Source organism: Myiozetetes cayanensis, unplaced genomic scaffold (assembly GCF_022539395.1).
Source record: "Myiozetetes cayanensis isolate MyiCay16 unplaced genomic scaffold, myiCay2020 scf18, whole genome shotgun sequence".
NCBI lineage: Eukaryota > Metazoa > Chordata > Aves > Passeriformes > Tyrannidae > Myiozetetes > Myiozetetes cayanensis.
This window is the reverse complement of record NW_026087389.1, coordinates 7323979-7348257: the sequence shown is the minus strand read 5'-3', so window position 1 is coordinate 7348257 and position 24279 is coordinate 7323979. Positions and strand designations below refer to the sequence as shown.

Genomic DNA, 24279 nt, shown 5'->3' with positions numbered 1-24279 from the left:
ACCTCAAATTCTTTCTCTACTCACACAGCTCAAGGGCAAAGCCCAAGCTCAGGAATGCTGCAGAGCCTGCTGGCAGGAGTGGCTGAGGATCAGGCTGGAGGGAGGACACAGTTATGATGGCCTCTGGAAGAGGTGCCAACTGTGCCAAGCAGAGTGCCTGCACCTCAACAACTAGAGATAACTGACCTCAAGGACTGGCTGACCAGCCTGTGTGCCCTATCATGCTCCCCAAAGCATTTACTGCTTGGAGTCAGAGAGAAGCTGGTGCCATGGCTACTAGTGCAATGTGTCTCCTTCCAATTACAAACAGTGGTAAACAAAACCCAAGAAAATGAGATTCTAGAAGACTCGGTATGTCATGGTTGTGCTTTACTGCTGAACAGCAGTGTAGGGTCAAGTGGAGATTGCAGTTGCCTTTCATCAGTCCTCTAAAATATTGTGCTTTACAGAGCCTGCTTTATGTAGAAGCTCAGAAGTGGCCAGACAAGTGAAACAGTTAATAGCACAAATTAATCTTACAGCCTGCTGAGTTCACACTGAACCATAGCTGAGTATGAGAGCGAGCGAGCAGATGGGACGGGCAAGATGAATGGTTTGAGTAATTGGAAAAAACACAGATACAGAGAGGAAACTGAAGGAAGACAGAGGAAAAATCTCTGCCCAGTGAGGGACAAACTCTCAAAGCAGCTGGGATTTCATCCAGGGACTCGATGAGGGCCAGGAAAGGAGCATCTAAGGAAGCTGAACTGAGAGAAACTAAAAGAAGGGAACTAATCCAAAGCAGTCCTGGCTGGTTCATTACAAAAAAGGGAAAATGCTTTGAGAAATAATTTGAGACAAAAGAACATAAGGAAAAGAAAGTGGAGGAAGAGAGAAAAAGACAAAGAAATTCAGGAAAGGGGAAGCAGACAGCAGGAGACAAATGCCAAAGTTCAGTATTCCCAGGCTGCTAAATTAAATCTGACTTTCTTGGCACTTGACCATATTCTGTCACCAGCTATATAATCCAACTGATTAATAAATACAGTAGATATGCATTAACCAGTCCTGACTTTGTCCTTGTTTCTCCACCAGAGACTCCTGCTCTAGTGAGCACTGCTTTCCCCACGATCCTGCTCAAACCTGTTAATTGTCATGCCTCACACTCTGAGCTCAGTCACTTGCCTCCCCCTTTCTCACTGTTGACACAACACTGCCCTACTTGGGTTAAATTCTTAAATGGACCTTTCCTAGATTAACAGCGTGCATTTTGTCCCAAGGGAGAGAAACCGTGCGAAGATACTGCCAGCTGTAATACAGCTTTACACTTTGATGGGAGACTCTTGTCCTCTGGTTGCAGCTGTATGTTGCCTCCCGAGCCCTTCCCTGACACAAATGAGCAGAGGAAATGATCTAGCTTAAAGACAAAAAAAAAAAAAAAAAGTGAAAATAACACAGATTTCACATCTCAGCACGTCCATTCAGTTCCAAAAACCTTGCACATAGAAGTTGTCCCAACTTCTCTCTCCAAGGAGGAGGTGTGTGTGCTCTCCTGGGGCAGGGCTGCGTGGTGGGAAGGTGTCCCATGGGAGCACGGATGGGATGTGCAGAACCTCTGGCAGGCAGATGTAACAGGCTGTGGCATCTGTTTAACCAGCAGTATCCAGATACATTTTGTATGTATCATCATACTCAAGATTTCTCCAGAATCACCACCTATGCCTAGTTCTCAGCAAGGGTCTAACAGAAAACATGATTTAGTATGATTATGGGGACCAGCCAATGGGTCATTTACCTTGGCTCAAGGACCACAGTCTAGGACTGCTGGTGTACAACACTGCAATTCTGCTGAATTATTTTCAAATTCTGCTGGTTATTCAGAGTTCCTGAACACTTACTTCATTTCAATTTATCCCAAGTCAGCTGAGTTTTGCTAAAAGCATGAACTGTCACTGTTAGTCTAAATTATACTGAGTTTAGGGAGTCTGTCACTAGAACAATAGATCCAGGCGTAGACACTACAACTGGTTTTAATCTGCAGAGAGTTGATCTGGTTCCAACAACATTCTGCAAACACCATCAGACACAGTCAGATGAAAACTGCTTCAAGCTACACAGCAGACATGTCATCCAGGTACCATGGAGTGTTACTTCCCATATGCTGCCAGAGCACAGAAATGGGGTTATGACAAGAGAAGAACAGATTCAGTCTGAAATCTCAGTGTAATTAATTCACTTGCCCTTAAGAATCATGATAAGAAATTTCTATCGCAAAGCTAGCAAACCCACCAGAACCAACCATGGTGTTGTTGCCAGTACAGCACATTAGACCTTGCAAAGAATTAATGTAAGCTCTGTCAGCTATCAAAAATCCCAGCCTTTGCATGATCAAGGGTCTAACTGGCAAACTGGTTGAAATTTGTATGCTGTGCTCAGGCAGCTGATACAGCAACTTAGGGAACGCTTACAACATCTGCAATGGATGTACATTTTCTTTCCTAACCACTCATGGAGAACTTTGCCCTAAATAGCTCCATTGCTTTTGCTTACCACTGCCACTGGCATTACAGTTGCCTTTACGAAGCATTTTCCTCACTTGTGATGCTGCCGACCATTTCCATCCAAGCTCAGGGCCATATTCTGCCATCACTTTCACACTGCATATCTCAGGATTTAAAATTAGGCAAGTAACGAGTCTTTGCCATGTAATTTACATCTAATCAGTATTCTGCTCTTCTGCTGCTCATCTCAAAGGGTGTCTACGAGAAGGGTGGGCAGCATGCAGAGAGGACTGCGATTCATTCGGAAGAGAAAACTAACCCCTCTTAATGCATTGGATCCGTGCTGGAGAAGCACACACACCAGCTCTGCCAGCTGTGTCACGCTGTAAACCTTCCCTGAGGCTTGAGCCAAGTCCACCCAGCAAGGCAGGTGCTGGAAAGGTGAGGCTCAGGTCTAGAAACGGCACAAAGGAACCGCTCACACCCACTACACCCAAACAAATCACTCCACTCCTGTATAACCCTTGCCGTTACACAGACACAGAAGGTGCGAGGGATTATTCCACCCAAATTACAAGGCAGCTATTGCTCCTTTCCCCTTCTCCACAGGGCTTACACAAGCCAAGTAGCAGTGGAAGCGCTCCCAGCAGAGCTCCTTTTTCTCCATACGCGCGAAAAGCCTCCGTTCATGCCGGCGAGGCATCACTGACACAAAAGAGACAAACTGCCATCAACACCTTCCTCCCTGGTGCCGCCCATGCAGTTTGGCACCTTTGTGCCTTGCTTAAATGGTTATGAAGAGTCTGAGTATTTATTACCATGAATTTCCTAACTGCTGGTACCAAAAGGCAGAGAGGTACCACCCAATAGCACTGAAGGTACCGAAGCTGTGTCCATCTGAAAGGGGGAGAGAGGGGCAGGAGAGGGCACAAGAACAGGAGGAGAAGGTTATTCTGTAAAGCAACAAGAGAGGAGACAGGGCTGCAATAGAAGATGCTACAGGTAAAGGACAGAGACAAGGGATCAAAAATGAAATGCTTAGTTATTCATCCAAATGTACAGCCTCAACCTCCTGGTAGTGTCATGGACTGACCAGACCACTGTATCCCAAAGGGACTTTATGCTTTGGACTCCATCTCTCAGCTCTGCTGAAGGCAGGAGCCTGGTGTGGATAAGTCAGCTCCTGAAAGAGGGGCTGCTCCTTGTCCATTCTCTACGTAACAGAGCCAGCTCACCTTCCCGTGGGGGTTATTTTCTGTCTGTGGTTTAGCAGAGTTCAGAGCATCCTGGACATCAACACCTTTACTGCCAATCCCTGCTCGTATCAGCACCCATCCTTTGCATTGCATGAAAAGCAAATGACAAACATACGGACAGCAAAGTATTTTTATTCCATCTTTATTGCCTGCTGACATGTTCAATATGCTCAAACTACATCTGAGGGACTGCATAGAGAGTGTTTCTTGTTTATATTTGATGTACGGCAGAACACTTTACATTGCACCAAATGTTGAGCAAACGGTAACATAACAGAGAAGCTGCAGTGGCAGCTGGAATTTCTGAGGTGGGCTAGAGAGACTCTCTGGGGGCAAAAGTCTGCTCATCTTATTCAAATGAATTGCTTTTCTGGCCAAATTCTGCTCTGATATGCCAACTGACGAATACAGACCTAGTAACATGAGAAAACATGGAATAACTCTGAGAGCTTCCAATCCACAGCAAGCTGAAGAATATATAGCAGCTGAAAACTAGAGAAGCAAATGCAACCACACTGAATGGTCAGAAGAAAGGCTCTTTGAGAGAGACAAAGGAATCCACATCCAAACCTGCAAACCCTTGCACAGAAGAGTATCAATAGATTTACTTATGGGAGAAACTGTGTTAGGAAAGATGATTCTATGCTTTGGAGAATCCTTGTTCACAGGAAAAAAAGAATTGAGAACTTGGTCTAAAAGGACTGAATTGTCTCTCAGGGAAAAGCAATACCAGTTCCTCTACAGGTAATCACAGGCTGCCACAGCACTTCTAACTTCATTTCAGAAACATAATAAAGAACACATACAGAGGAAAGCAATCCCTCAATCCCTGTTGAAGAACAGAGTCAGTGCATAATGCTCCCAAAAGGAAAGAGGGATAGAGGCATCTCCTGTGGCTGCTCTGCACTAACTCCCCCATCTCCGTGGCCATTTTGACCCTATATGGAGTCCAAAACGAACACTCAACCTGTCCCTGCTGATCACATTTGGTTATTGGACTAAGCCCTCAACAGGTATCTCCAAATAGCCTCCTACTTATATTTATATGGGTCATGCACATCATAAATCCCCTTTACTTCCCAAGGATGGATTTTCCTATCTGCCACACAGTTTAGTGCTATGGAACCCAGCAGTGATCGACAAATGGAGAATGAATGCAATTCAGCTTCCTACTGAGACAGCTGAACTTGGAGCAATAATTAACACAAACCAAACTAACCAGTTTACAGTAGGTGATTAAGGACCAGAGAAGCCAGCTGTGTAAGGTGAAGATGGACTGCCTGCACTCCTGCCCTTACCAGTACAGGACAGCCAGCACACAAACACGCTCCATGCCACCTGTGGAGCCTGGTGTACCTGGTTTACACCATCTCTGTTCTTACACAGAGGTGAAATTCCTCCCTCCTCCTCTGCAACAGACCTGCCATGTGCTTCAGCAGCAGTAGGATTTCACCCTTTGACTTGATCATTTTAGATCTGTGCTGGCACAAGATCTCAGTTGGATCCCATGTTATTTCATCAAAGCACCTCTGTGTTACTTTCACACAGGACCCTGCACAAAGCTTTTATATCTCACATTTGGAGACAACATATCCTGGGAGTACAGAGAGAACGAACAGAGAAATGGACCCAAGAGGACTCTGTGGCTTTCTCAGGTTGGTGTGAAGATGGACCACTCACACTGAGGTCACACACTTCTGTCGCCAATGCCCTTGGAAGGTGACGGAAGATCTAACACACAAAGTATTGACATCTGTTTCCTTGAAACTCTTAATCATGGTCAAATACACAGGTCTACTGGGGTGGCAGAAAGTGAAAGAAAGAAAAAAGATAAAAAGGAAAACATTGCAAAATGATCAATGAGAGCTGTAGACAGTGAGAAGCAATAATGAATGTGAAGGCAAGATAAACCATCAAGAACAATATGCTGGCTCTGATGTAGCCAGTGATGAAACTTCTGTAGATTTGAATGGGCTCCAAATTTAACCTGGAGACTCAAAAGGGAGCATCTACACCCAAGAACCTCCAGCCAAGACAGACTGAGCTTCCTCCTCGCCTCATTAATTCCTCACCAAAATCGATTCACCATTTCATCAAACATTCAGGTGCACCTGGAAACTCACAGCTGGGATATCCTTGAGAATGTGTGTATGTTTAGAAAAAAACCCATGACTTAATAGACACCCTACACAGAACCACAGCTCAGCATCAATCACAAGACACCAAAAATCGCCAGAGGAAAGATTTAAATATTTCATATTGTGATTTAAGATCACTTCTAGTTACATCTGTTACCTGGACCAGGACAAAGAATCGTTTCTTCCATCTCTTCCAAACATTTTTACCAATGGCCCATAAATACCTAGGAGAAAAGAACAAGTGAATTCATTACACAAGTGACTATATGCTGTTCTCTTGCTTTTCAGTGTATTTTCTTTACACCTAGAAAACGAAATTATTGCATGAGCAGGAGTAATTGCAAGACTCTCAAGCCCAACAGCATTCATGAATGTTTATTTCTAGCCTGAACAAATATCCTGTAAAGAAAGTGACACAAAAAGTTTCCAAGGACTCAACATTACACAGTATTAATTCTCTCTTTCTGTTTGTCTTTCAACTTGCTCAGAATTTGATGCATTTGATGCCAGGGAACAGATACAATATGGTGAGATGGGCAAAGACTACATTTGCAACAGAAGAATTAAGGGAGAGAAATCCCTAATGTTAATTTATGACTTCACAAAACCATTTGGCTGAGGGGAGCTGCCAAACAAAAGGACACTTTCTACATCAAACCCAGTACTTAGGATCCCAGTATCCACTGGAATGACTAAACAGGACACTTTTTTTGAACAGCTGAATTCCTAGAAATTGCTTGGCTACAGATTTTTCAAGCAAACTGAGTAATTTCTCAGGAGGAGTGAATTTACTGTTTTCTACAAAGGAATAATTAACTTTTAAAATTAATGTCAAAGTAAGCATTTAATCTCTGTGATGAAGCAGCCACTGTGACACAGACACTGGCAAAACTAGTGGCAGCACCACGCTAACAATAAACACAGGGACATTATTCAGCATTAATATGTTTTATGTATCATTATAATTACTTTATTTCTGGCTCAAGAAATAGAAAAACACTTTGTTTTTGGTTATTCCTTATGCCAGAAGATATCCAGCATACTCCTGATGAATATTTAAGCCACAAAATTCCAAGTGATGCTGACGTGGGCACTGAGTCCTTGGCTAGTCCAAGAATAAGGTAATAATTGTCCTTTTTGCTATTTCTGCTAATATCAACAGAAAGACAACCTCAGTTCTGGCAGCAAGCTGATGTTATAAACCTCAGAGTGTTAAGCAGCATCATATAAATCAAATGTTAGTTGAAGAAAGCTTGAGAAGGACCCTGCTGTCATCTGCAGTCAAGGAAACAAACAGGACAGGGAATCTGTCTTCTCTGGCTTTTGGTTCCTGTGATCATGGTGGAAAAATTAAGCTTCACACGTGGCTATTGGCTCTGATCTCATTAGCAGAGAAGACAGGAAGAAGAGGAATTAAAGGGGATGAGGGATCTAAACCATCAATAAGGGACAATTAAAACAAAATGACGTCATTTTTATAGCACCAAAAACATACTGGAGAAAGAGTTAATCCAAACAATGACCTTCCTGAACAGTTTCAGATTTTTATCACACCCTCAGCTCTGAAGAACAAACAGAGGGAAGCCTTGCCAGTGGCCTTAGCTAGATTTTCCCATGGATGATCTTTGTAATTGTATGAAGGTAGAAGCTGTCAGGGATCTCTCTGGCCCCAGAGTCTGTGAGACTCACTCCTGGAGGGGAGAGGTTTCTCTTTTAACTTTCCAGATCATTACTCCTGCTCCATGCAACTGCTATTTAATGGTGTTGTATATCTCAGTATAAATAATGGCAACCACACTGGGGTTTATTTCAAAAAGAATGCGCACTGCGCTTTTGGTTCTGAGAAGTCAATGCAAGGAAACACAGAATAACTTAGAAAATTATATTATTCTCAGCAAGAGAGTTGGGCAGTTTACCTATTATTTCCTACCAGGAAAAAGCATAACCAGTAATTTCCTGATGAATACTGTTTAAAATTTAAACTGTTTAGCTCATATGGATTAAAAAAGACTATGCTTAGAATATATAAAGTACACTAAAAATGACTGAACTAATGCCATTTTTATATTTATCTTTCTTTTTCACCTCCTGTGAACTTGAGAAAAAGAGTTTCTCTTTCAGAATCTAAAGAAAAAAGAGAAATTTCCTAATGCACACTCAAACCAAAATGAGTTCAGATGGAGACAAATGTTTACCCAGAGTGCTTCATGTTTTGAGGCTTATCCATTCGCACGGCAAGCTTGATCTTCAGGTCTTGATCCGGGCAGTTTTTGGAAACAGTCATTTTGTGCCACTCTGACTGCTTTGGGCTATTAGGAGTAGGATGGAGAACAACCTGTAAGAATTAAAACCAAAAATGTTAAGGGGAAAAATTATTCACAAAATGGGGTTTAATGGGGAACAGAAACACATCAGATGAGCTATTCTTGACATAAAAGTCAGTCTGGTTATGTCTATTCACATCAGTGAGCATGGACAGTTTTTTACTGCTTTCTTAAACTACATCTTATTATTTTGGAATTAGGTCATCTATTCTTTGGTTCCTCTGTCCGCTCATGGAGCTGTGCAGACAGAACCTCATTATCAGCTCCTGTCGTTTATGGAACGATCGTGGTAAACGAACTTGCAACCGTCCAGGTAAATCAGTCTAGACATGATGGTGGACTGATGTCATTAGCAAACCAGCAACAAGTTTTTTTGCTGAGACTGCCCACTGCAATCACCCACTTTCAGACTTGTACAACCTGGACAACCTGCAGCCTCCCTGACACCTCTCACGTGAGGTGTGCTGTTCTGAGGGCTCAGAAAGCTCTACCTACAATGGTTCATCTACTGCTGTTATCAAGTTGTGAGAAAGCTGGCTTGATTATTTACTGTGATGACTGAATAAAGTAGGCAACATTTTAGATAGGCTGCTGTGTCTGACTGTGTTATGACAGCAGATCAAATGTGCATCTCACATCATGACATCAGTGGCTGCAGGACTCTGCTTCCATTGCATACAGCGAGGAAATGATGGGAGGGTCTCTAGCAGGGCACATCAGTGCAACACCAGTGACTGCAGATGAACACCAGTGCAATTGCTTGGCTCAAAGTAACTGAAAGGCTGCAAGAGGTGAATAATCTTTGCTGATCATAGCTGTGCTTTTCTCACTCATTCATTACCACCACCAAGCTGAGCAGCTCTCTCAGAGAGTAACATACAGAGTATTCTCCCAGAACTACACCACACTGATCATATTGTTCTGGTTTTCCATATGTGCCCTTTTAGGTGGTCTAACCTTCTTCCTCCTCCATCTATTGTCCTTCTGATTCTTTCACTCCCAGAGGTCTTTTAACTCTCAGAAGTGATTTTGCCTGGTAGAAGTTCATTCAAGTTTCCACTGTTCTGTAGTGAGATGAATCTCCTCTAAATCCATCAACCATTATGTGAGCAAATTGCTTTACAAATGGCAGCGTTCACCCTCGTTAAATGATGTGCTGCAATCACTCATTCCTTGCTCATGCTTAGTCCATGCTCCTGCCAAACTTCTGCCCAGACTATAATCTTATATTCCTCTGCTCTTCAACTTACTGCTGAGTCAACAACCTAGGGGCTGTTCTCCACCAAAATATCCTTGATGCTATTACCCTCTGATGAATAACTCTAAAACTTACTTTATTGCCTCTTCTAAAGCCTGAGGTAAATATCAGTAGATTCTCAACTTCACCCTTATTCATTAATGTTATTTATCACTTCTTTTATGGAATTGCTTTCTCTGGCAGGAATATGAAGGTTTTATTAGTCACATAGATAACTGAGCACAACCAGTCTGTACTGTTTCACTCACGGAAAAAAAACACATTTAAGCAAAACCTAAAGATGAGAAGTGAGTTCTCCATATGGGGTAGGGAGTGTTGGAAACATTATGGACCCAAACTGAGCAGTATCCAAGGAATCCCACTGCAAGGCAGGTTATGCAAGCACATACACTTGAGCTAAACTGCACCTCTTAGTGAGGCAGCAGCCACTCAAGGTGTTTGGGATGCTCTCTAGTTTGATTTCTAACTCTTTTTCATCAAAAGGCACATAAACTTTCCTCAGTGGTGTTGTAATTCACAGCTCTTCCCCTCCTTGCTCTCAAAAGATGAAGTATTGGCATGGCTGAAATCCATGGGAGCCCTGCCACTGGCTTCAATAGGGCCAGGATGTATTCCCATGCCTTTAGCTGCCCGTCCAGCAGGCTGTAAGGCTTGGGAGCACTTTTCAGCTCTCCCTTGGATAAAAGTGGTGAGCTGAGGATTGGCAGCCGGTTGCCAATTTAACGCTCGCAATAGAAAGTGGGCATTGTACCCGCCTGGCAGAGCACAAAGCCACTGCTCAAAGGGTGCCTGAGCAGGGGTGTTTTGTGTATAAAACCTGCTTCCCTCCTCTCTCCATGCAGACAGGTTCCTGCCCACTCCAACAGCTAAACCAGGGGCTTAACACGTTCGCAGTTTCATTGTTACATTAAAGAAGAAATCTTGATGCAGCCTGAGCAGACACGCGTCATCTCTCGGCCACTCCAGGCACACTGAGCATCCCTTTGAAGTTTGGCCGACTGAAAGCACTGGTGGCCACGGGCCAGGGAGAGTCACTGCCAGCTCCCCACACTTGCCACTGCTGGCCCATGTCCTCTGGCCCGCAGAAACTAAGAGCTGAGGGATGTTTTCCTGCTGGACCAGGAATTAAAGCGTATTGGTAGGGCCGGCTCATCAGAACTTCAGGGCAAGAGGGGTTGCTTTGGGGTCTGACATCTTTCTCAGAACAACATGCACAGCTAATTGCTTCCCGAGACCAGTAAAGTCAGCAGTGTTCATGGCTGCCAGTGGAAACAAGACTTACAAAGCGAGTGGGACTGCACCGAGTGTAACCACTCAGGGGAAAATCCCTGAATGGCATTGCGGCCGGCTGGGTGAAAAGCTCTGCTCAGCATGCCACAGTGGATAAAGGCAGGGTGCCAGGCTGTTTGAAGTAGGAGGTTTTGAAAATAATCCTGAAAATATTATGATGCTCAGCAAAAGCAATTGTGGGTCTTCAGCTGGAGTCCTGCAGCCTACTGGGGTCATCCTCTTTGTCAAAAAAGGAGGAGAGTAGGATAATGAAAGGATCAAGGTGTGGATAAGGAAAGCCTGAAGGGGCTGTGACTCTCTTAGAAGAGAAGGTTGAGAGGAGAAAAGAAGGGGTAGCTTTGTTTTGCTCTCTCTCAAGAACAAAGGATGCTACACAAACGTGAAACCACAAACAGTTAAAGTGAACATGGATTATAAGAAACAAGATTGCATGCAGTGCTCTCCACCATAAAGTTATAAATTAAATCAACAGCTCACTAGGACCTGGAAGACTGGCATTTTTATGAACAGAATTAATAAAAACCCATGTTAATTAAGCAAAATGTTGTTGTATGGACAGACTCTCCCATGTCAAGACAAAGTAGCCATGGAGGTAGCAAGAAACACTCCAATAAGTTAATCCATAATTGGAAATACTGTACGTGGGCTTGCCACAGGATCAGTGGCTTTCCTGGCCATGGATTTCTTGGACATTGCCATGTAGACAGGGTGGAGAGCAAGGTGTGCTGCAGAGATGGGCAGACAGAGCCCAGGCTGTTCCTGGAGATTGCTTGGGTCATGCTGAGCCATGATACAGGAGGTGCCAAGCACTCTTACCCTGAATTAATTTCATGTGGTCGTTACTGTGCTGATCTCTCAGCCTGAGAAGCTGAGGAAGACATGACAAGGAGTTTGCTGCCATTTATGCCTGAGGCCAAGACAAATTATACAGCTGGAAAAAATCCATGGAGACAACTGAAGTGTCCCAAAGCCACAGATATTCTGGAGCTGTGGGCTGCAGATATGAAGGGTCACCAGTCCCAGGGTGCTGGTTTAGGGGCCACAGGCGAGGCACAGAGAGGGGGTGGGAAGGTTTGCTCTGCGGCCAGTACCCCGTGAATCTGAGCTCTTTGCTATAACACCATTGATGGGAGGAATGAAAACCCATGCTCACTCCCTAGTCCAGCCCCAATGAAGCCACCAGTTTGGCCACCATCCCCAGGGAACCCAGGGTTCCAAACCTTTTGCAGTGAGTACTGCAGTCAGTGCTTTCAAAAGCTCAGACTGTGCACCGGCTGCTCAGCAGATAGGAGAGCAGCTTAACACTCCATTGCCAAACCTAAATCCCCTCTTTTTGCTTCAGCATAATCCCCTTTTCTGCCTCAGGAATGTCCATTTCCGTAAGCAACTTCTAAGGCTTTCCGGGCTGCCAATATCACACACAAGATCCTCTGCCTTTGCTCAGAGCAGGCACAGCCAGCTGAAATGCTGCCATTAAAAACTCACAACAAAGACAGCATGCGAGATGCACTCCTTTCCAGCAGTGCAGAGCTTGCTTTCTTCCCCCTCCTGAAGCTTGGCAAAAAAGCAGAGCATGTTGTGCTCCAAAGATATTTCCGTACAGGAGAGATTTCTCTAGAAAAGCAGGGCCAGAAGGAAACAGTATTAAACTCAAAATCTCCTTACCCTCCCAAGCTCTTTGTCCTCCAGAGCCAGCACTCCTGTGCTCTCTGTGAACAGCTTCACCTTCACTGCAGGAAGCGCGTGGGTTGTCGTGAAGTCTCCCTGGGTGCCCCAGCTGTGAAAAGAAAGACAAGAGAGATGTTCAACTCGGCTGCAGGTCAGCAGCAACACTGCTTGGGTGTGCAGTGGTTAATCCAAAATGTCCTGTCTGACACAAGCCAAAGTGGTTGGATTGTCTGAGTGACAAAGGCATCAATTATCTTCTTTGGGAAATGTGGGACAGATGTTTGGAAAAGCCATGATGATTCTTGGGGGAAAAAAAAAGAGCATTTGGGAGCAGTATGAAAACAAATTTAAGAGAACTTGTACTATTAGAAAGAACAATATGTCTCCTGCAGTGCCAGGCTGTGCAGTCACAAGAGAAGTTGAGGATTGAAGACATCTGCACCCAGGATGTCTGTAATCATTCACACCTCTGCTCTTCTTGTGCTTTCCTCTACTTTCCAGGCTGAGAGTGAGGTTTGGATTTTTTTGAAGAAACTGTAATTTAACCTGGGTCCTCTTCCAAGCCTTAGCCCAGGCCAAGTTTAAATTCAAGCTGTTATGTCTGGAGTAATCCTAGTTTGCTGGAACCGTGGAGCAGGACACCAGCTCCTTGTAGATGGGACGGCAGTGGCCAGGAAGATGCAACCTCTACAACTGCACAATGGACCGAGACCTCTGCCTACTATCTGTACTCTGTGAGTCATTCCATGGCTTGGAAAGGAGTGTTATGGAGGCTGAATGACCCACAGTGTGTGAAAATGCCCTCTAGACACGCAAGTCTCCAAAGGAAACCTCCAAGCTTCTGCAACCACAAGTTGTCCAAGTGCACAAAGAACGTGAACGCATTCCATGTGGGACCCTGCCAAGAGAGTGTTATGAGCAACACCTGAGAGTGATGTGGTGGAACACACACTGCAACACAGAGTGCTGCAAGTCAGATGAGAGATTATACCATACCTCACTAACAACTTCTGTTTGCCCTCACTCTATTAATGACACATCCTGTGCTCCTGAAGTATCAGTTTATGCTTTGCTCTCCACTGAGTAAATCTTGTCCAACTGAGCTCAGCAGATGAGCATGTTCAGTGCACAGCTGATTAACAAACTCGGCTTCTTTATCAGCTTTGCTCTGGAGTTTTCTCTCCTGGTGCCACTCTTCCACATGTTTCATCTTTTATGATGATGCATCAAAGTGCCACCAGTGCCAGAGAGCAGAGCTTTGGTATAAATTACCTACAGCAGTCAAATCAAGTCCTCTATATCTTTTTCATGTGTGAGCCATTAGCTACATAACTGTTTTAAGCATAAGAACCAAGAAACAACTTTATTTTCTAATCACAGTTTCAGGTCACAGGTTATGTTTTCTCTCTTAAAAAACTGTGTTGTCACCAGGAGAGAAAGTAGGGAGACAATCTTGCTTTGGGTAAGAGGCAAAAGTAAGAAAATATCCAACCTTACGCTGTGTACTTTGACAGCATCTGCTTTATAGAACTCATATCGCTGTTTACTATTAAAAAGCTCTTATTTGCTGAAGCATTCCCAGACCATATGTTATCAACAAATGTTACTAACCAAATACAAACAGTAATTTTCATTAGGTTTCCTTCATGAGAACAACATTAACCACAAAGGGAATAAACGTTTCAAATGACAGTAAACATACATAGCAAACCCTTGACAACACTGTGGTGCTTACATATTCATACCCCCAAAAGCACTGAAAAGATCTGCACCAACAAATGGAGACCATCAGAAGTTGGGTTTTGTGCTGGTTGGAGCCTGTGGTGATGTCATTAGTTGCCATAGTGATGTTCAGCATAAGGCCATAATTCATGTCACTGAAATATCATTTGTATTCAATCTAAGCACCCAGTTTATCCGGGCTGCGTATGAAATTATTGTTGAGAAAATTAGCTCTGGACAGTAGCTAGGTATTAGGATCTTCTGAGGGACTAACAATGTGGTGGTTTAATTTCCATATTTAATCACTAAGCAGGTTATCACTGCAGGAGTTCATTTGTTGGGAAAGTGCCTTGGGACTCATTCTGGACAAATCTCACGAAGTACCCATGCTATCTTGTCTCCTATCACAGAGCTCGTGCCGACACTCCAAAGCAATAAAACTTTTGCAAATGAGGACAAATAAATGTCATTCTGGCCAAAAGGAGATTTACATGTGTATATATATATTTATGTGCATGTATATACACATGCCACAAAAAGAGAAGTATAGAAGCAGAAAAATCCTGAGAGTACTTTTTCAGTCAGGACCATATTAACTACCTGAATCCCACCTGAACCCCTCAGCCCAGCATCTCTTATTGCCTAGTGTGTTCCAAAGCCTGGAACTGATCAAGAAATGCTGTTATGCACAGGGACTTTACTAGAATCACTGCCCTATTTATGGCATCTCTGCTGTTCCAGTGCTATTACTAGGATCTACTTGTGTCTCCAGGGTTTCTACTCAGGTATCAAACTCAGGATGAGCAGCTAAACTCTTTTGGCTGCAAAGAGGTACTAACTTGACAAATGCTGGCCCTTGTTTTACCTTTTACAAGCAAAATGAGGAGATCATCACTGTAGACTTTGTGTCTACAGATTCACCTAGAGGTACCATCACAGTTCCTGACCAAAGAGCCCAAAGCGCTGAGAATTTTTCCCAAATGAAACATAAAACGACACATATCCAGAGGGCAGGAGTGGATAACAAGGAACAAAGGTCAGCTCTTCTTTCTCATTACCTCAGTGGGTTCATTTAACAAAAAGCACTTGAAGGATGGGCTCACCTATCTGGTTTCAGGAACATTTGGGAGCTCTCACAAGCACTGTCCTCCCTGCCATACGAGGGACAGTGATGCCATTGCCAGTGCAGGTGCCAGACTACTCTGACCAAGCTGCTGTCAGCTGTCTCAAGTGACATGCTGCTGATCTGGCAAACCTTCAGCCTGATGCTACTCAGCCCTTCCAAACTTATGGCCAAAACTAGTAAGACCAACTAGTCTCCTGATGCCATACCAAGCTCTTACCCTTTCCTGATGTAAGATCACTGCAGGAACAACTGCCTTCAACCTATAGAAGTGCAGTGCTTTACATGTTGATCTTCGGCTGTGGCCTCTGAGGGCTACTAAAATGCAGACACAGGAATTATAAAGTTAAATTACCAGGTAGGTAAAAAGACAAAAACATTAAAACACCATGGGACTGCTATGTTACAATGTGTGATTATCATACTATTTGGGATATGAATAAGGCTTGAGCAAAACCCCGTAAGGATCTCTGCTTGAGACCTGACTGCACTCATGTATCACATGAAACTGGGCAGGAGGTTCTCTGACTCCAGCTGCTTTTCTCCACCATATCCCACTTACAAGGCTTAATCCTCAATTTTCTCAGCTGTCCTTGAGAGACACTGACTTAGTCATTTCTGTTCAACTCTAGCATGTAAGTTCCTCCACAGGAAATTTTAGCACCCATGACCTTCCTAAAAGTGAACATACACATTTAATACCCAGGCAAATGCACTAAATTTTTTTCATTTGTATACTGTCGTCTCAAGCAAGTCTGCTTAGCTCCTGTCTAATTTGAAACATCACTCTTCTTCCATGATTGCTCTTGTAACTTGATGTAGCCATAACACTGATGCCTGTGACTTCTATAAATAAAGAATAAGTACAGCTGGGTTATATTGCTGGGCCATGAATCAGCCCTGCTAACCAGCTCAGCCTGTCAGTGGGCTAACACGGGAGCAGCTGGAGAGCCATGTGCTTTTCACAGGGTTGACATTTAAACATGATCCCTGACCAGTTCTTATGGGCTTCAAAACTGCCAGAGGACACCTTTTATCCCTCTCCAGATATATTTATTGAAATGGGTTTGGTTGCCAGCTTGCATGGAACAAAAGTGAAAAAACCAGAAAACGAAAGTAAAAATGTTTACTAAAGGAGAGCTACACTCTTCCCTCAGTGGGTTCACTCCAGGTGTGCACTACACTCCATGCACACAGCAGTATCCTGGGACAGATGGTCTCTGCTGGAGATGATGCCCTTCTGCCTTGTTCCCATAAATTCACCATTTAAGTAAAAAAGTCCTGCAGAATAACATTCCTACATGTTGGTCAGGTTTGCAGCAGTTTATTGAGCCACCTGCTTGGTATAGTTTTCCCAGTGTAATCGACTCAGCAGCAGTGCCTCTCCCCTCCCAGGACAGGAACACGTCCTTGGGAAGGCAGAAGCAAGCAGCTGCTTCCATTCCTGCAGGGGCACAGCCACTGAAACATGCAGCAGCATCCCCCACCCTCCTGCACAGCCAGCTGGCTGTGTGCAGGGGCATGGAGGTCCAGCTGAAAGGCCTTTAATATATGTGACCATGTCTTGGACAATATTTGCAAGGCCAGCTTAACCTCACTTGCTCTTCTCTGCTGCCAGAGTGGGATCTCATAAGAACACGACCAGCTGGTCTGGCTGCCTCCCTCCCTTGTGCACTGCTGGTACTGGCATGCACTTCTCTTCATCCACATTCCTCATCTTGTCCCTCCTGGCAGTCACACCAGCATGTCTGTGTCCCTCCTGGTGTATTTATAGCTTGGTCTCCAAACTGAGCCAGATGGGAAAAGGAAGCTCATTGTAAGGGTGGCACAGACATCAGCCTGACAGACCCTGCTTGTATTTTGAGAAAATACATGTCAGCAAAGTCACCTTTTGCTTGATGACTGCTTCCCCTTGCGTGGTGTGATGCTTTTAACCCAGCCTTGGTTTCTCAGCTTACTGCAGTGCCCAGCCAAGGTGCCTGCTGGAGCTGGATCCTGCTCTGACCATGGAGTGTTCCCATCCTGCTTCACTGCTGGGAGACTGAAATCCTACCTGCAGTCTTGACTTAGTTCTTCCAGAAATCCTGTCTAGCAAATGATGGTTTTATTTCTTTAGCACGCTCCTTTCCACCCAGAAGAGACCTTTGCAGGAAACACCCTTAAATCTTAGGCCATAAATCATGCATGCCCACAGCTTAAGCACTGAGAAAAGCAGAGTCAGAGCAAAGCATGCCAGGCACTTAAAACTACCACTGAGCCAACCTACCTTCATGCAGCTGATGGAGTAGTGCACCTTTTCCTCTAATGTAATGCTAAGGTGTATTTCTTTTTTACATATTTCTAGAGACACAAGCAAGGAGGAAAATAAATGGTCCTAAAACACGTTTAACAGTTAACTTTACAGAAGAAGAAGCACACAGGAAAGCTTTTTGCTATATTCTCTAATGCTTTACATACACCAGCCATTCAAAAACATGAATTAGAGGCTGATGACCACCATTACCAGTGATCTTTCTGAACTTCCCTTGCCCATACTCTGAGGCTGCAGTTCATTATAATCAAGTGCACACAGACTTACTCAGCTCAACAACAAAACCTGATGCAGGGATGGCATTAATCCCACTAGGATGAAAATATCCATTTTTGAAAGTGAAAAGAGCACTTGGGAACTTCTAGGAAAACCACAAACTAGACAATGCTGCCCAAGTGCTGAGCTCTCACAAGCAGGTGCTGGGAGAGCAGTCAGCTCGTTTCTTTTTGGGAGCAGTGCTGGTGAGGCACCAAACTGGCAGGGACGCAGCAGCACGGACGTGTCCAGGACATGTGACAGAGGCAGGTGCTCACACCTGCACCAGCTGGGTCACAAAGCCATAAGAAACAGAAGTAGGACATCCCAAGGCCTCTGGGAAAATATGTACTCTTTGCAACTCCTGTGGGTAATGGCAACGGATAATAAGTTTGTCGTTTGTGTCTTTGGGATTTGAAAAAACCCAAAGGCACAGAAGAATTCAGAATTTTAGGCTATCCAAGAAAACCCACAGGCTGGGTCACACGGCTAGAGACCTGTGGAGTGCAGCTCCACACACAGCTCTGTTTCAGTGGGAGAATGCAATAAATCACTGCTAGTTGGGAGATGCTCGATTGAGGATAGCTACAAACTGGTTTGCAACTTACTGCAGTAGGACTACAATCCCTGATTGAGGTCAGCTGAATTCTTCTAGAAACACAACCCAGTGAGCAATACAGCATCATTATTGAAAGATAAAAGGTTATTTAGTCAGAAACAAAACAAGGTGCTGAGTAAAGACACCAAACAATGCAGGAAGCACTTGCTGCAAATAAAGTAAGGGAGGTGTTGGTTCCTCCAACCAATCACAGCCATCCACTGGCAAAATACCAAGCCATTTAATCCATTTGGTGGGTTTTGTGGGACTGATTTTGGATTTCACATGCTGTAGAGAGCCTCAAATGGATCTATGGCTCTGAGGAAAGGATTTGATCTTCAGCTATCAGGAGAAGATACTGAGAAAAGAGACGAATCACAACTGTGGAAACCCACAAATTTAGGGGATTGTACTGTCATGTACAAGTGCCCAAGTCACCTGCTTTGGGCTCCTGCTATTACAGTAAGGAGAGATCTATTTAATAGTCAGTAGAGTTAGGCCTTAATTTGCTTTATCCCAATTTAGCAAGCAGATGAAATGATGCCTGACCTAAAAGGGCCCCTGTCTTCAATTCTAAAGAGGGATGTTGGAGGTAACTGCTGCAGATGCACAAAAAAGATCAGAAATTAAAATCTTAAAGAATACATACACATGCAGAGAATCTTCTATGTTTCTGCTCATGCAAAGATGTCCTGGGCTAGGAAATACAATTCAGGTGCTAAGAAAGGCACCTTTCTGTTGTGCCTGTAGAAATGGATTGAGAACAGTTTGCATCCATAATATGTCCTGATTCTCAAGAGCTGCTGAGCCTCCTCTGGGATTCCTCCCACAGTAAAAGTTTGATGTGTTTACTCACCTTCAAAACCAGGATAACCAAAGACATCAGACACAGACTGACAACGCAGCCTATTTCTGTTTACATTTGTTTCCTCTCCTCCCTTTCTGCTGCCAGAACAGCCTTTCAGTCCCATCCCCTCGGAACAAGCTGAGCTGAAGTGGGAGTGACAGCACAAACAGATTTGATTCCTCCTAGACTTTCCTGCACAGACTTTGTAACGATTCAAACTCTGCTTTCAGTGATGCTGCTCCCGTGCAGGTGAGCGACAAGTCAGCATCCCCCTGGCACTGGCCAGCAGAGGCAGCTGTACCTGCCCTCCCTGGAGCTATGGAATGCTGAGCAAGGCCATGTCTCTGCATGGACCACTGATGTCCACTCTGATGGGATAACCCAAAAGGGTGCTCTGAGTGAATCCATCATTTCCTGTGACATTCTAATTCCTGCTGAGCATATAACATTCTCTCTTCTAAGAAAAGAGCACCACTGATAAATATTTTCCTTACAAAAAGGTTGTTTATTTAGCCCAAAACACCACTGCAGAAGCACTGTGGTGTTATCCAAAAGGTGAGCAGCGTGTCCCTAAGGACTGGCCTCCTCCTGCAGCAGCTAAGGATGAGTTCCGACCTCCAGCATTTCACCAACTGCCCATTTTTCGTTCCCATGGCTCTGAGACACAATGTATATGTCCCCCACACAGACACCATTTTGCTTAACATCATGCAGCCAGCAGTACCAGACAGCTGATAAAAGGCACCACCTCTCCCTCCAAGAGCTGCAACTCCCACATCCTCAGACTGGCTCCGGCAGCACTACACTGCCGGCTGAGAGAGAAATATGTCTGGGAGAGCATCACATCTGTGCCTGAGTGTGCAAAGTGCAGAAGGAATAGGGTAAAGCTGACAGAGACTGCAGCAAAGCAAAGCCTGCAAAGGTCTGCGCTTGATCTGCTTGTGGCTCACACACAGTCCCCACAGACCCCGTTCTGGTGCCAGCACAGGGCACTGCAGCCAAGAGGAGCTGCTGAGGCTGACAGCACAGCTTTAGGAACCCAAAAAAAGGATGATCTCTGCTATACAGAAAATACGGAGCTTGATTTGTGTTTCCTGAGAATGACTGATACACTGTGGAAGTGTCATGAAGGAAGAAAAGAGGGGAGGTGGATTTAATCACATAGCTATTTATGGCCACGAGATGGCATTCCTGCCCCAGAGATGTCCCTGTGCCATGCCTGCACCAGCCTAACTCACCTCCTGTGCCCAGGACCACACACCCCTCCTGGGCTGCTGCACCCCTGGCTGGGCTCTACTGCACAAATCCCAAGGTCGGTTTGGATGAGAAATTCTGGCAATGCCATTCACTAAAATCTTTGGGGTATTAACAGGGAAAATAAGCAGTGTGATTACTTTCCATGATTTAAATGATGACTGCTTTTCAAATGCTCTGTGCTCTTAACTAATACTTTCACAATAAGAGGAGAAAAGCTCAGCAGGAGGAAATGGAAATGAAAGCCCAGCACCGTTTTACTGGGAGGTCTGAACTGAAGGAATAATTTGTTTTACAAGGGCTGCCTACTAAATGTGCTCCATCAGTGTATCTGCTTTGGATACAGCACAAGTTAAGAGTTTAAGTCACAAAATGCCTCTGTGAGTATTTACTGTCTGTGTCTGTGACCACTTCTTGTATAATGCAACGCCTTGCAATGACATCCACAGGCTAATTAAGGTTTCTTTTGGTCAAAGATGCTCCACTGAACCAGCCCCACAGCTGCTCATTTCACAGAACAATTAAATTCAGTGGTTAATCACTTCTACCAAGTCCTGTCACCCTGGAAGAAAACAAAACTGCAGAGGACTGCTGCTGGTTAAGGCCTGGTCGTGATTTGGACTTAGTAAGGCCAAGCCCTGCCAGCTTTACAGAAACTCAGTATCTCACAAGCAGAGACTATGAAAAAGGAGAGAGAAATCCTCTGCCTTAAAATACAGGTTACTGGTTTGTGCCAACATAGTCTACACCTTCCTTTATAAAATTCAGTAGAGGAGAGAGCAATGAAATATTTCCCAAATGTAAACAGATCAGAAAACAGCAGCAGGCACCTTTCCAAAATCAGCTACAGAGATGAACGAGGTGTTTGAGACCGTCTCTTGTTGTTGCATCACCACTTACGTTTTTCCTGTCCTATATTTTTCTAAGACAGAACCCAAGACAGAAAGCCCAAATCCAGCCAGACAACTGGGATAAGGTTTGCCTTGCCTAATTTCTGACAGCTAGAAGCAAAGGCATCCTAGGATCTCCCGGTTCAGTAGGGATGAGTGGATAATTCCAGCAGGTGATGGCCATCCAGCTCCTCTCTCCATGAGAAGGCTTTGTCCTCTTTGCCCATGTAGTGACAACAGGATGTTGCTCCCTTTAAGTACTTTCAGACTTAGTGGTGTGATTTGTTGGGAGGTGTAGCACACTCACAAAGCCAACAGGCCTCTCTACCTTCATTTCACAGAAAGAACACCTAAAATGTTGAGAAATCACTGTCCAGACAGGAGCAGGCACAGTACCAATCCTTTAGAGCATGTTCTCTATCTCCCTACACTGCTTTGCAACCAGCAATAGCAGCACCCCTCATTAAAGGATAATGTGCACTACTTGTACACAGCACTTAATAAATAAACCAACAACTGGGCCCTTTCACATATCTCGCTTCCTGCCTCTCCCTTGGCAAATGACGTGCAGAACCTGCACTAAGGCATGGCTTAATTTTTTTTAAGAAACACCAGCCACGAGCAATAAACAAGACGACTTTATGTATCCCAGGACTTGCATTTTGCAGTCCTTCTCTTAATTTAGCACTGTTTCAGCTCACTGAATCTCAATCTCATTTCAAAGTCCTTTCAGTCTCTACTATCCCATCTTAAGGTTGCATGAATAGGAGTGATGAAGCAGACGGGTGTCGATGAAAATCGCCTTGGGCATCATCACACCTTCTGGAATACTTAAATTTGAATGTATGTGCTATCACAGGAATACATAATTCCCAAGTGCATAGGAACACTCAAGAAATTAGACAGCTGGCGAGAAAAGAGAGACATTCATCTGTGAAAGAGAAGGTGCATGAGCTCAACCCTTACTAGACACCAGAGAATCCATGTGAAAGCAATGCTATGTGTGCTCTAAAGGGCAGGGAAAACACAGCCAGGGCTTGCACTTACTTGGTACCAGAGAAACGAACTACGAGAGGTAAGTCTACAGAAACAAGCCTTCATTATTCTTCAACACAGCTTCTAGTGTAAAATACATGAGACCTTTGGGAGCAGGATCACCATCCACAGTCCCAGCAGAGTATTCCACAGCTGTCCAGGAGGCTGCTCACAGCAGTGTGGCTGTCCGGGTGACGCTCAGGGTAAGGGAATCCTGTGGAGCCAACCCTTTATTCTGGGGAAAAAACTCAGCTGCTTAATCTAAAGTAAAATTTTTGCCACCACAAGGTAAGAACTGTTCCTGCAGAGCAGCTACGAGGAAGCATCAGAAGAGGTTCTGAATTCCTAATTAAAAGAGGTATTAAATCACTTGCATGAAGACTTCCCACAATAGATCACACACTTGGACCTGGGTAATAACTTTTTAGTGCAGTTTTTGCTGTGCTTAATGACTTGTCCACAGCCCTCATTTTCAGAAATGGGAACGTCACAGCATAAATCTCAGCAGCATTATGGAAACACTGTCACACACACAAAAGGGGATTTGAAGAGCAGGTCAGACTGAGCTAACAGTGGAACCCTCCAGGTGCAAAGTCAGGCATGGTCTCATCGGAAAACTGTCTCCTAGGCATGCTAAATAGCTGCAAGAGAAGAAATCGTTTATCAGGGATTTGGACACCACTTTGTACCTTTCAGCTTTAGACAGAGGGGCTAAAAACAACTGCCCTGAAGTTCCTGTCCCTGTCATTGTCACCAGCAGCATCACTTAACTCACAGAGAGCCAAGATGAAAATCTCTCCTGGAAGACCTTTCCCCAACAGATGCCCTGGGGCAGACTGACCCTCTGCTCAGAGACTCACCCCAGGGACGAGGGCTGTACCTCAGAAGTGATGGTGTCTGATGTGACCTGTACTGAGGGCTCAGTCACCTGCCTTAACACATCCCTAAGACTCACGGAGGTTTCCTAAGGAGAAAGAGCTGCAAACATCTGCACAGCTGTGAAAGGAAATCATGGGACTGGAAAGGCAAGCCAATTGGTATGGGTAATTAAGACAGCTTATATTTAATGCTGATGCCAATTAGGAGACGGAGGAGGGGAAAAAAAGGAAAAAAAAAGGCAGCTACTTCTTAAAATTTCCTTTTGCTTTGTTTTTCACCCAGCATCATGAATTTTGCTTACACAGGGCTTAGCTAAGCATATAAACCTAAATATGAATGCCTGCTTAAAACCCACAGCCACTCAGGTCTTGTACCTAAGCTTTGCCTTATGTGGAAAGGCCCTGCCAGGTAGCTGTATAGGGAGATACAAAATATGAGTTATGGGCTAAAATCTGCTCTCACTTGCATCAGTTTAAACCCCTTTAGTTTAGTGGAGTTAAATTAGCTCTATGGCACATGGAATATTTATTTGTAATTTATCCATCTCAGAAGGAATTCTCTCATTTTACCACAGGGGAGTGTGCAGGGCATCCACAACTAATTGTGGCAGCAAAACACTGACTGCAATAAAATGCTCTTATAGTGCTCCTATCTGTGCAAAGCAAACAGGCAGCACTTCACACTCCAGGGCCTGAGGCAGGGGATTCCTTAACCAAAAGACCAGATTTTCCCCTTCTGCAGGCAGAGAAGACATCCCTGTTTGCCAGCCTCCCTTCCTGCAGGGCTTCTCTCTTGGCTGCTCAGTGCACACCTCCCAGAAGGAGAGGGTGACCGACCGGCACTGAGGAAGGATGCTCTGCACTTCCAGTCCCTCTTCACGGTCAGGCAGCGGGCTCTGATGGATGTGGCACACCAGTTTGAAACAAAACCCCTGGCTGAATGATAAGGCTG

General features: G+C 44.5%; 1 protein-coding gene across 13 annotated transcripts in view; it reads right to left on the bottom strand.

The window, feature by feature from the left end:
* Positions 1-24279, bottom strand: part of CADPS (calcium dependent secretion activator) — a 210988-nt gene that overhangs the window by 101281 nt on the left and 85428 nt on the right. For all 13 annotated transcript variants that reach the window (XM_050312882.1, XM_050312885.1, XM_050312874.1 and 10 more), the window contains exons 7-9: positions 12412-12523; positions 8070-8209; positions 6032-6098 (exon numbers count right to left, since the gene is read on the bottom strand). In XM_050312882.1, coding sequence (XP_050168839.1) covers positions 6032-6098; positions 8070-8209; positions 12412-12523 — 319 coding nt within the window. The remainder of the gene's footprint in view (positions 1-6031; positions 6099-8069; positions 8210-12411; positions 12524-24279) is intronic.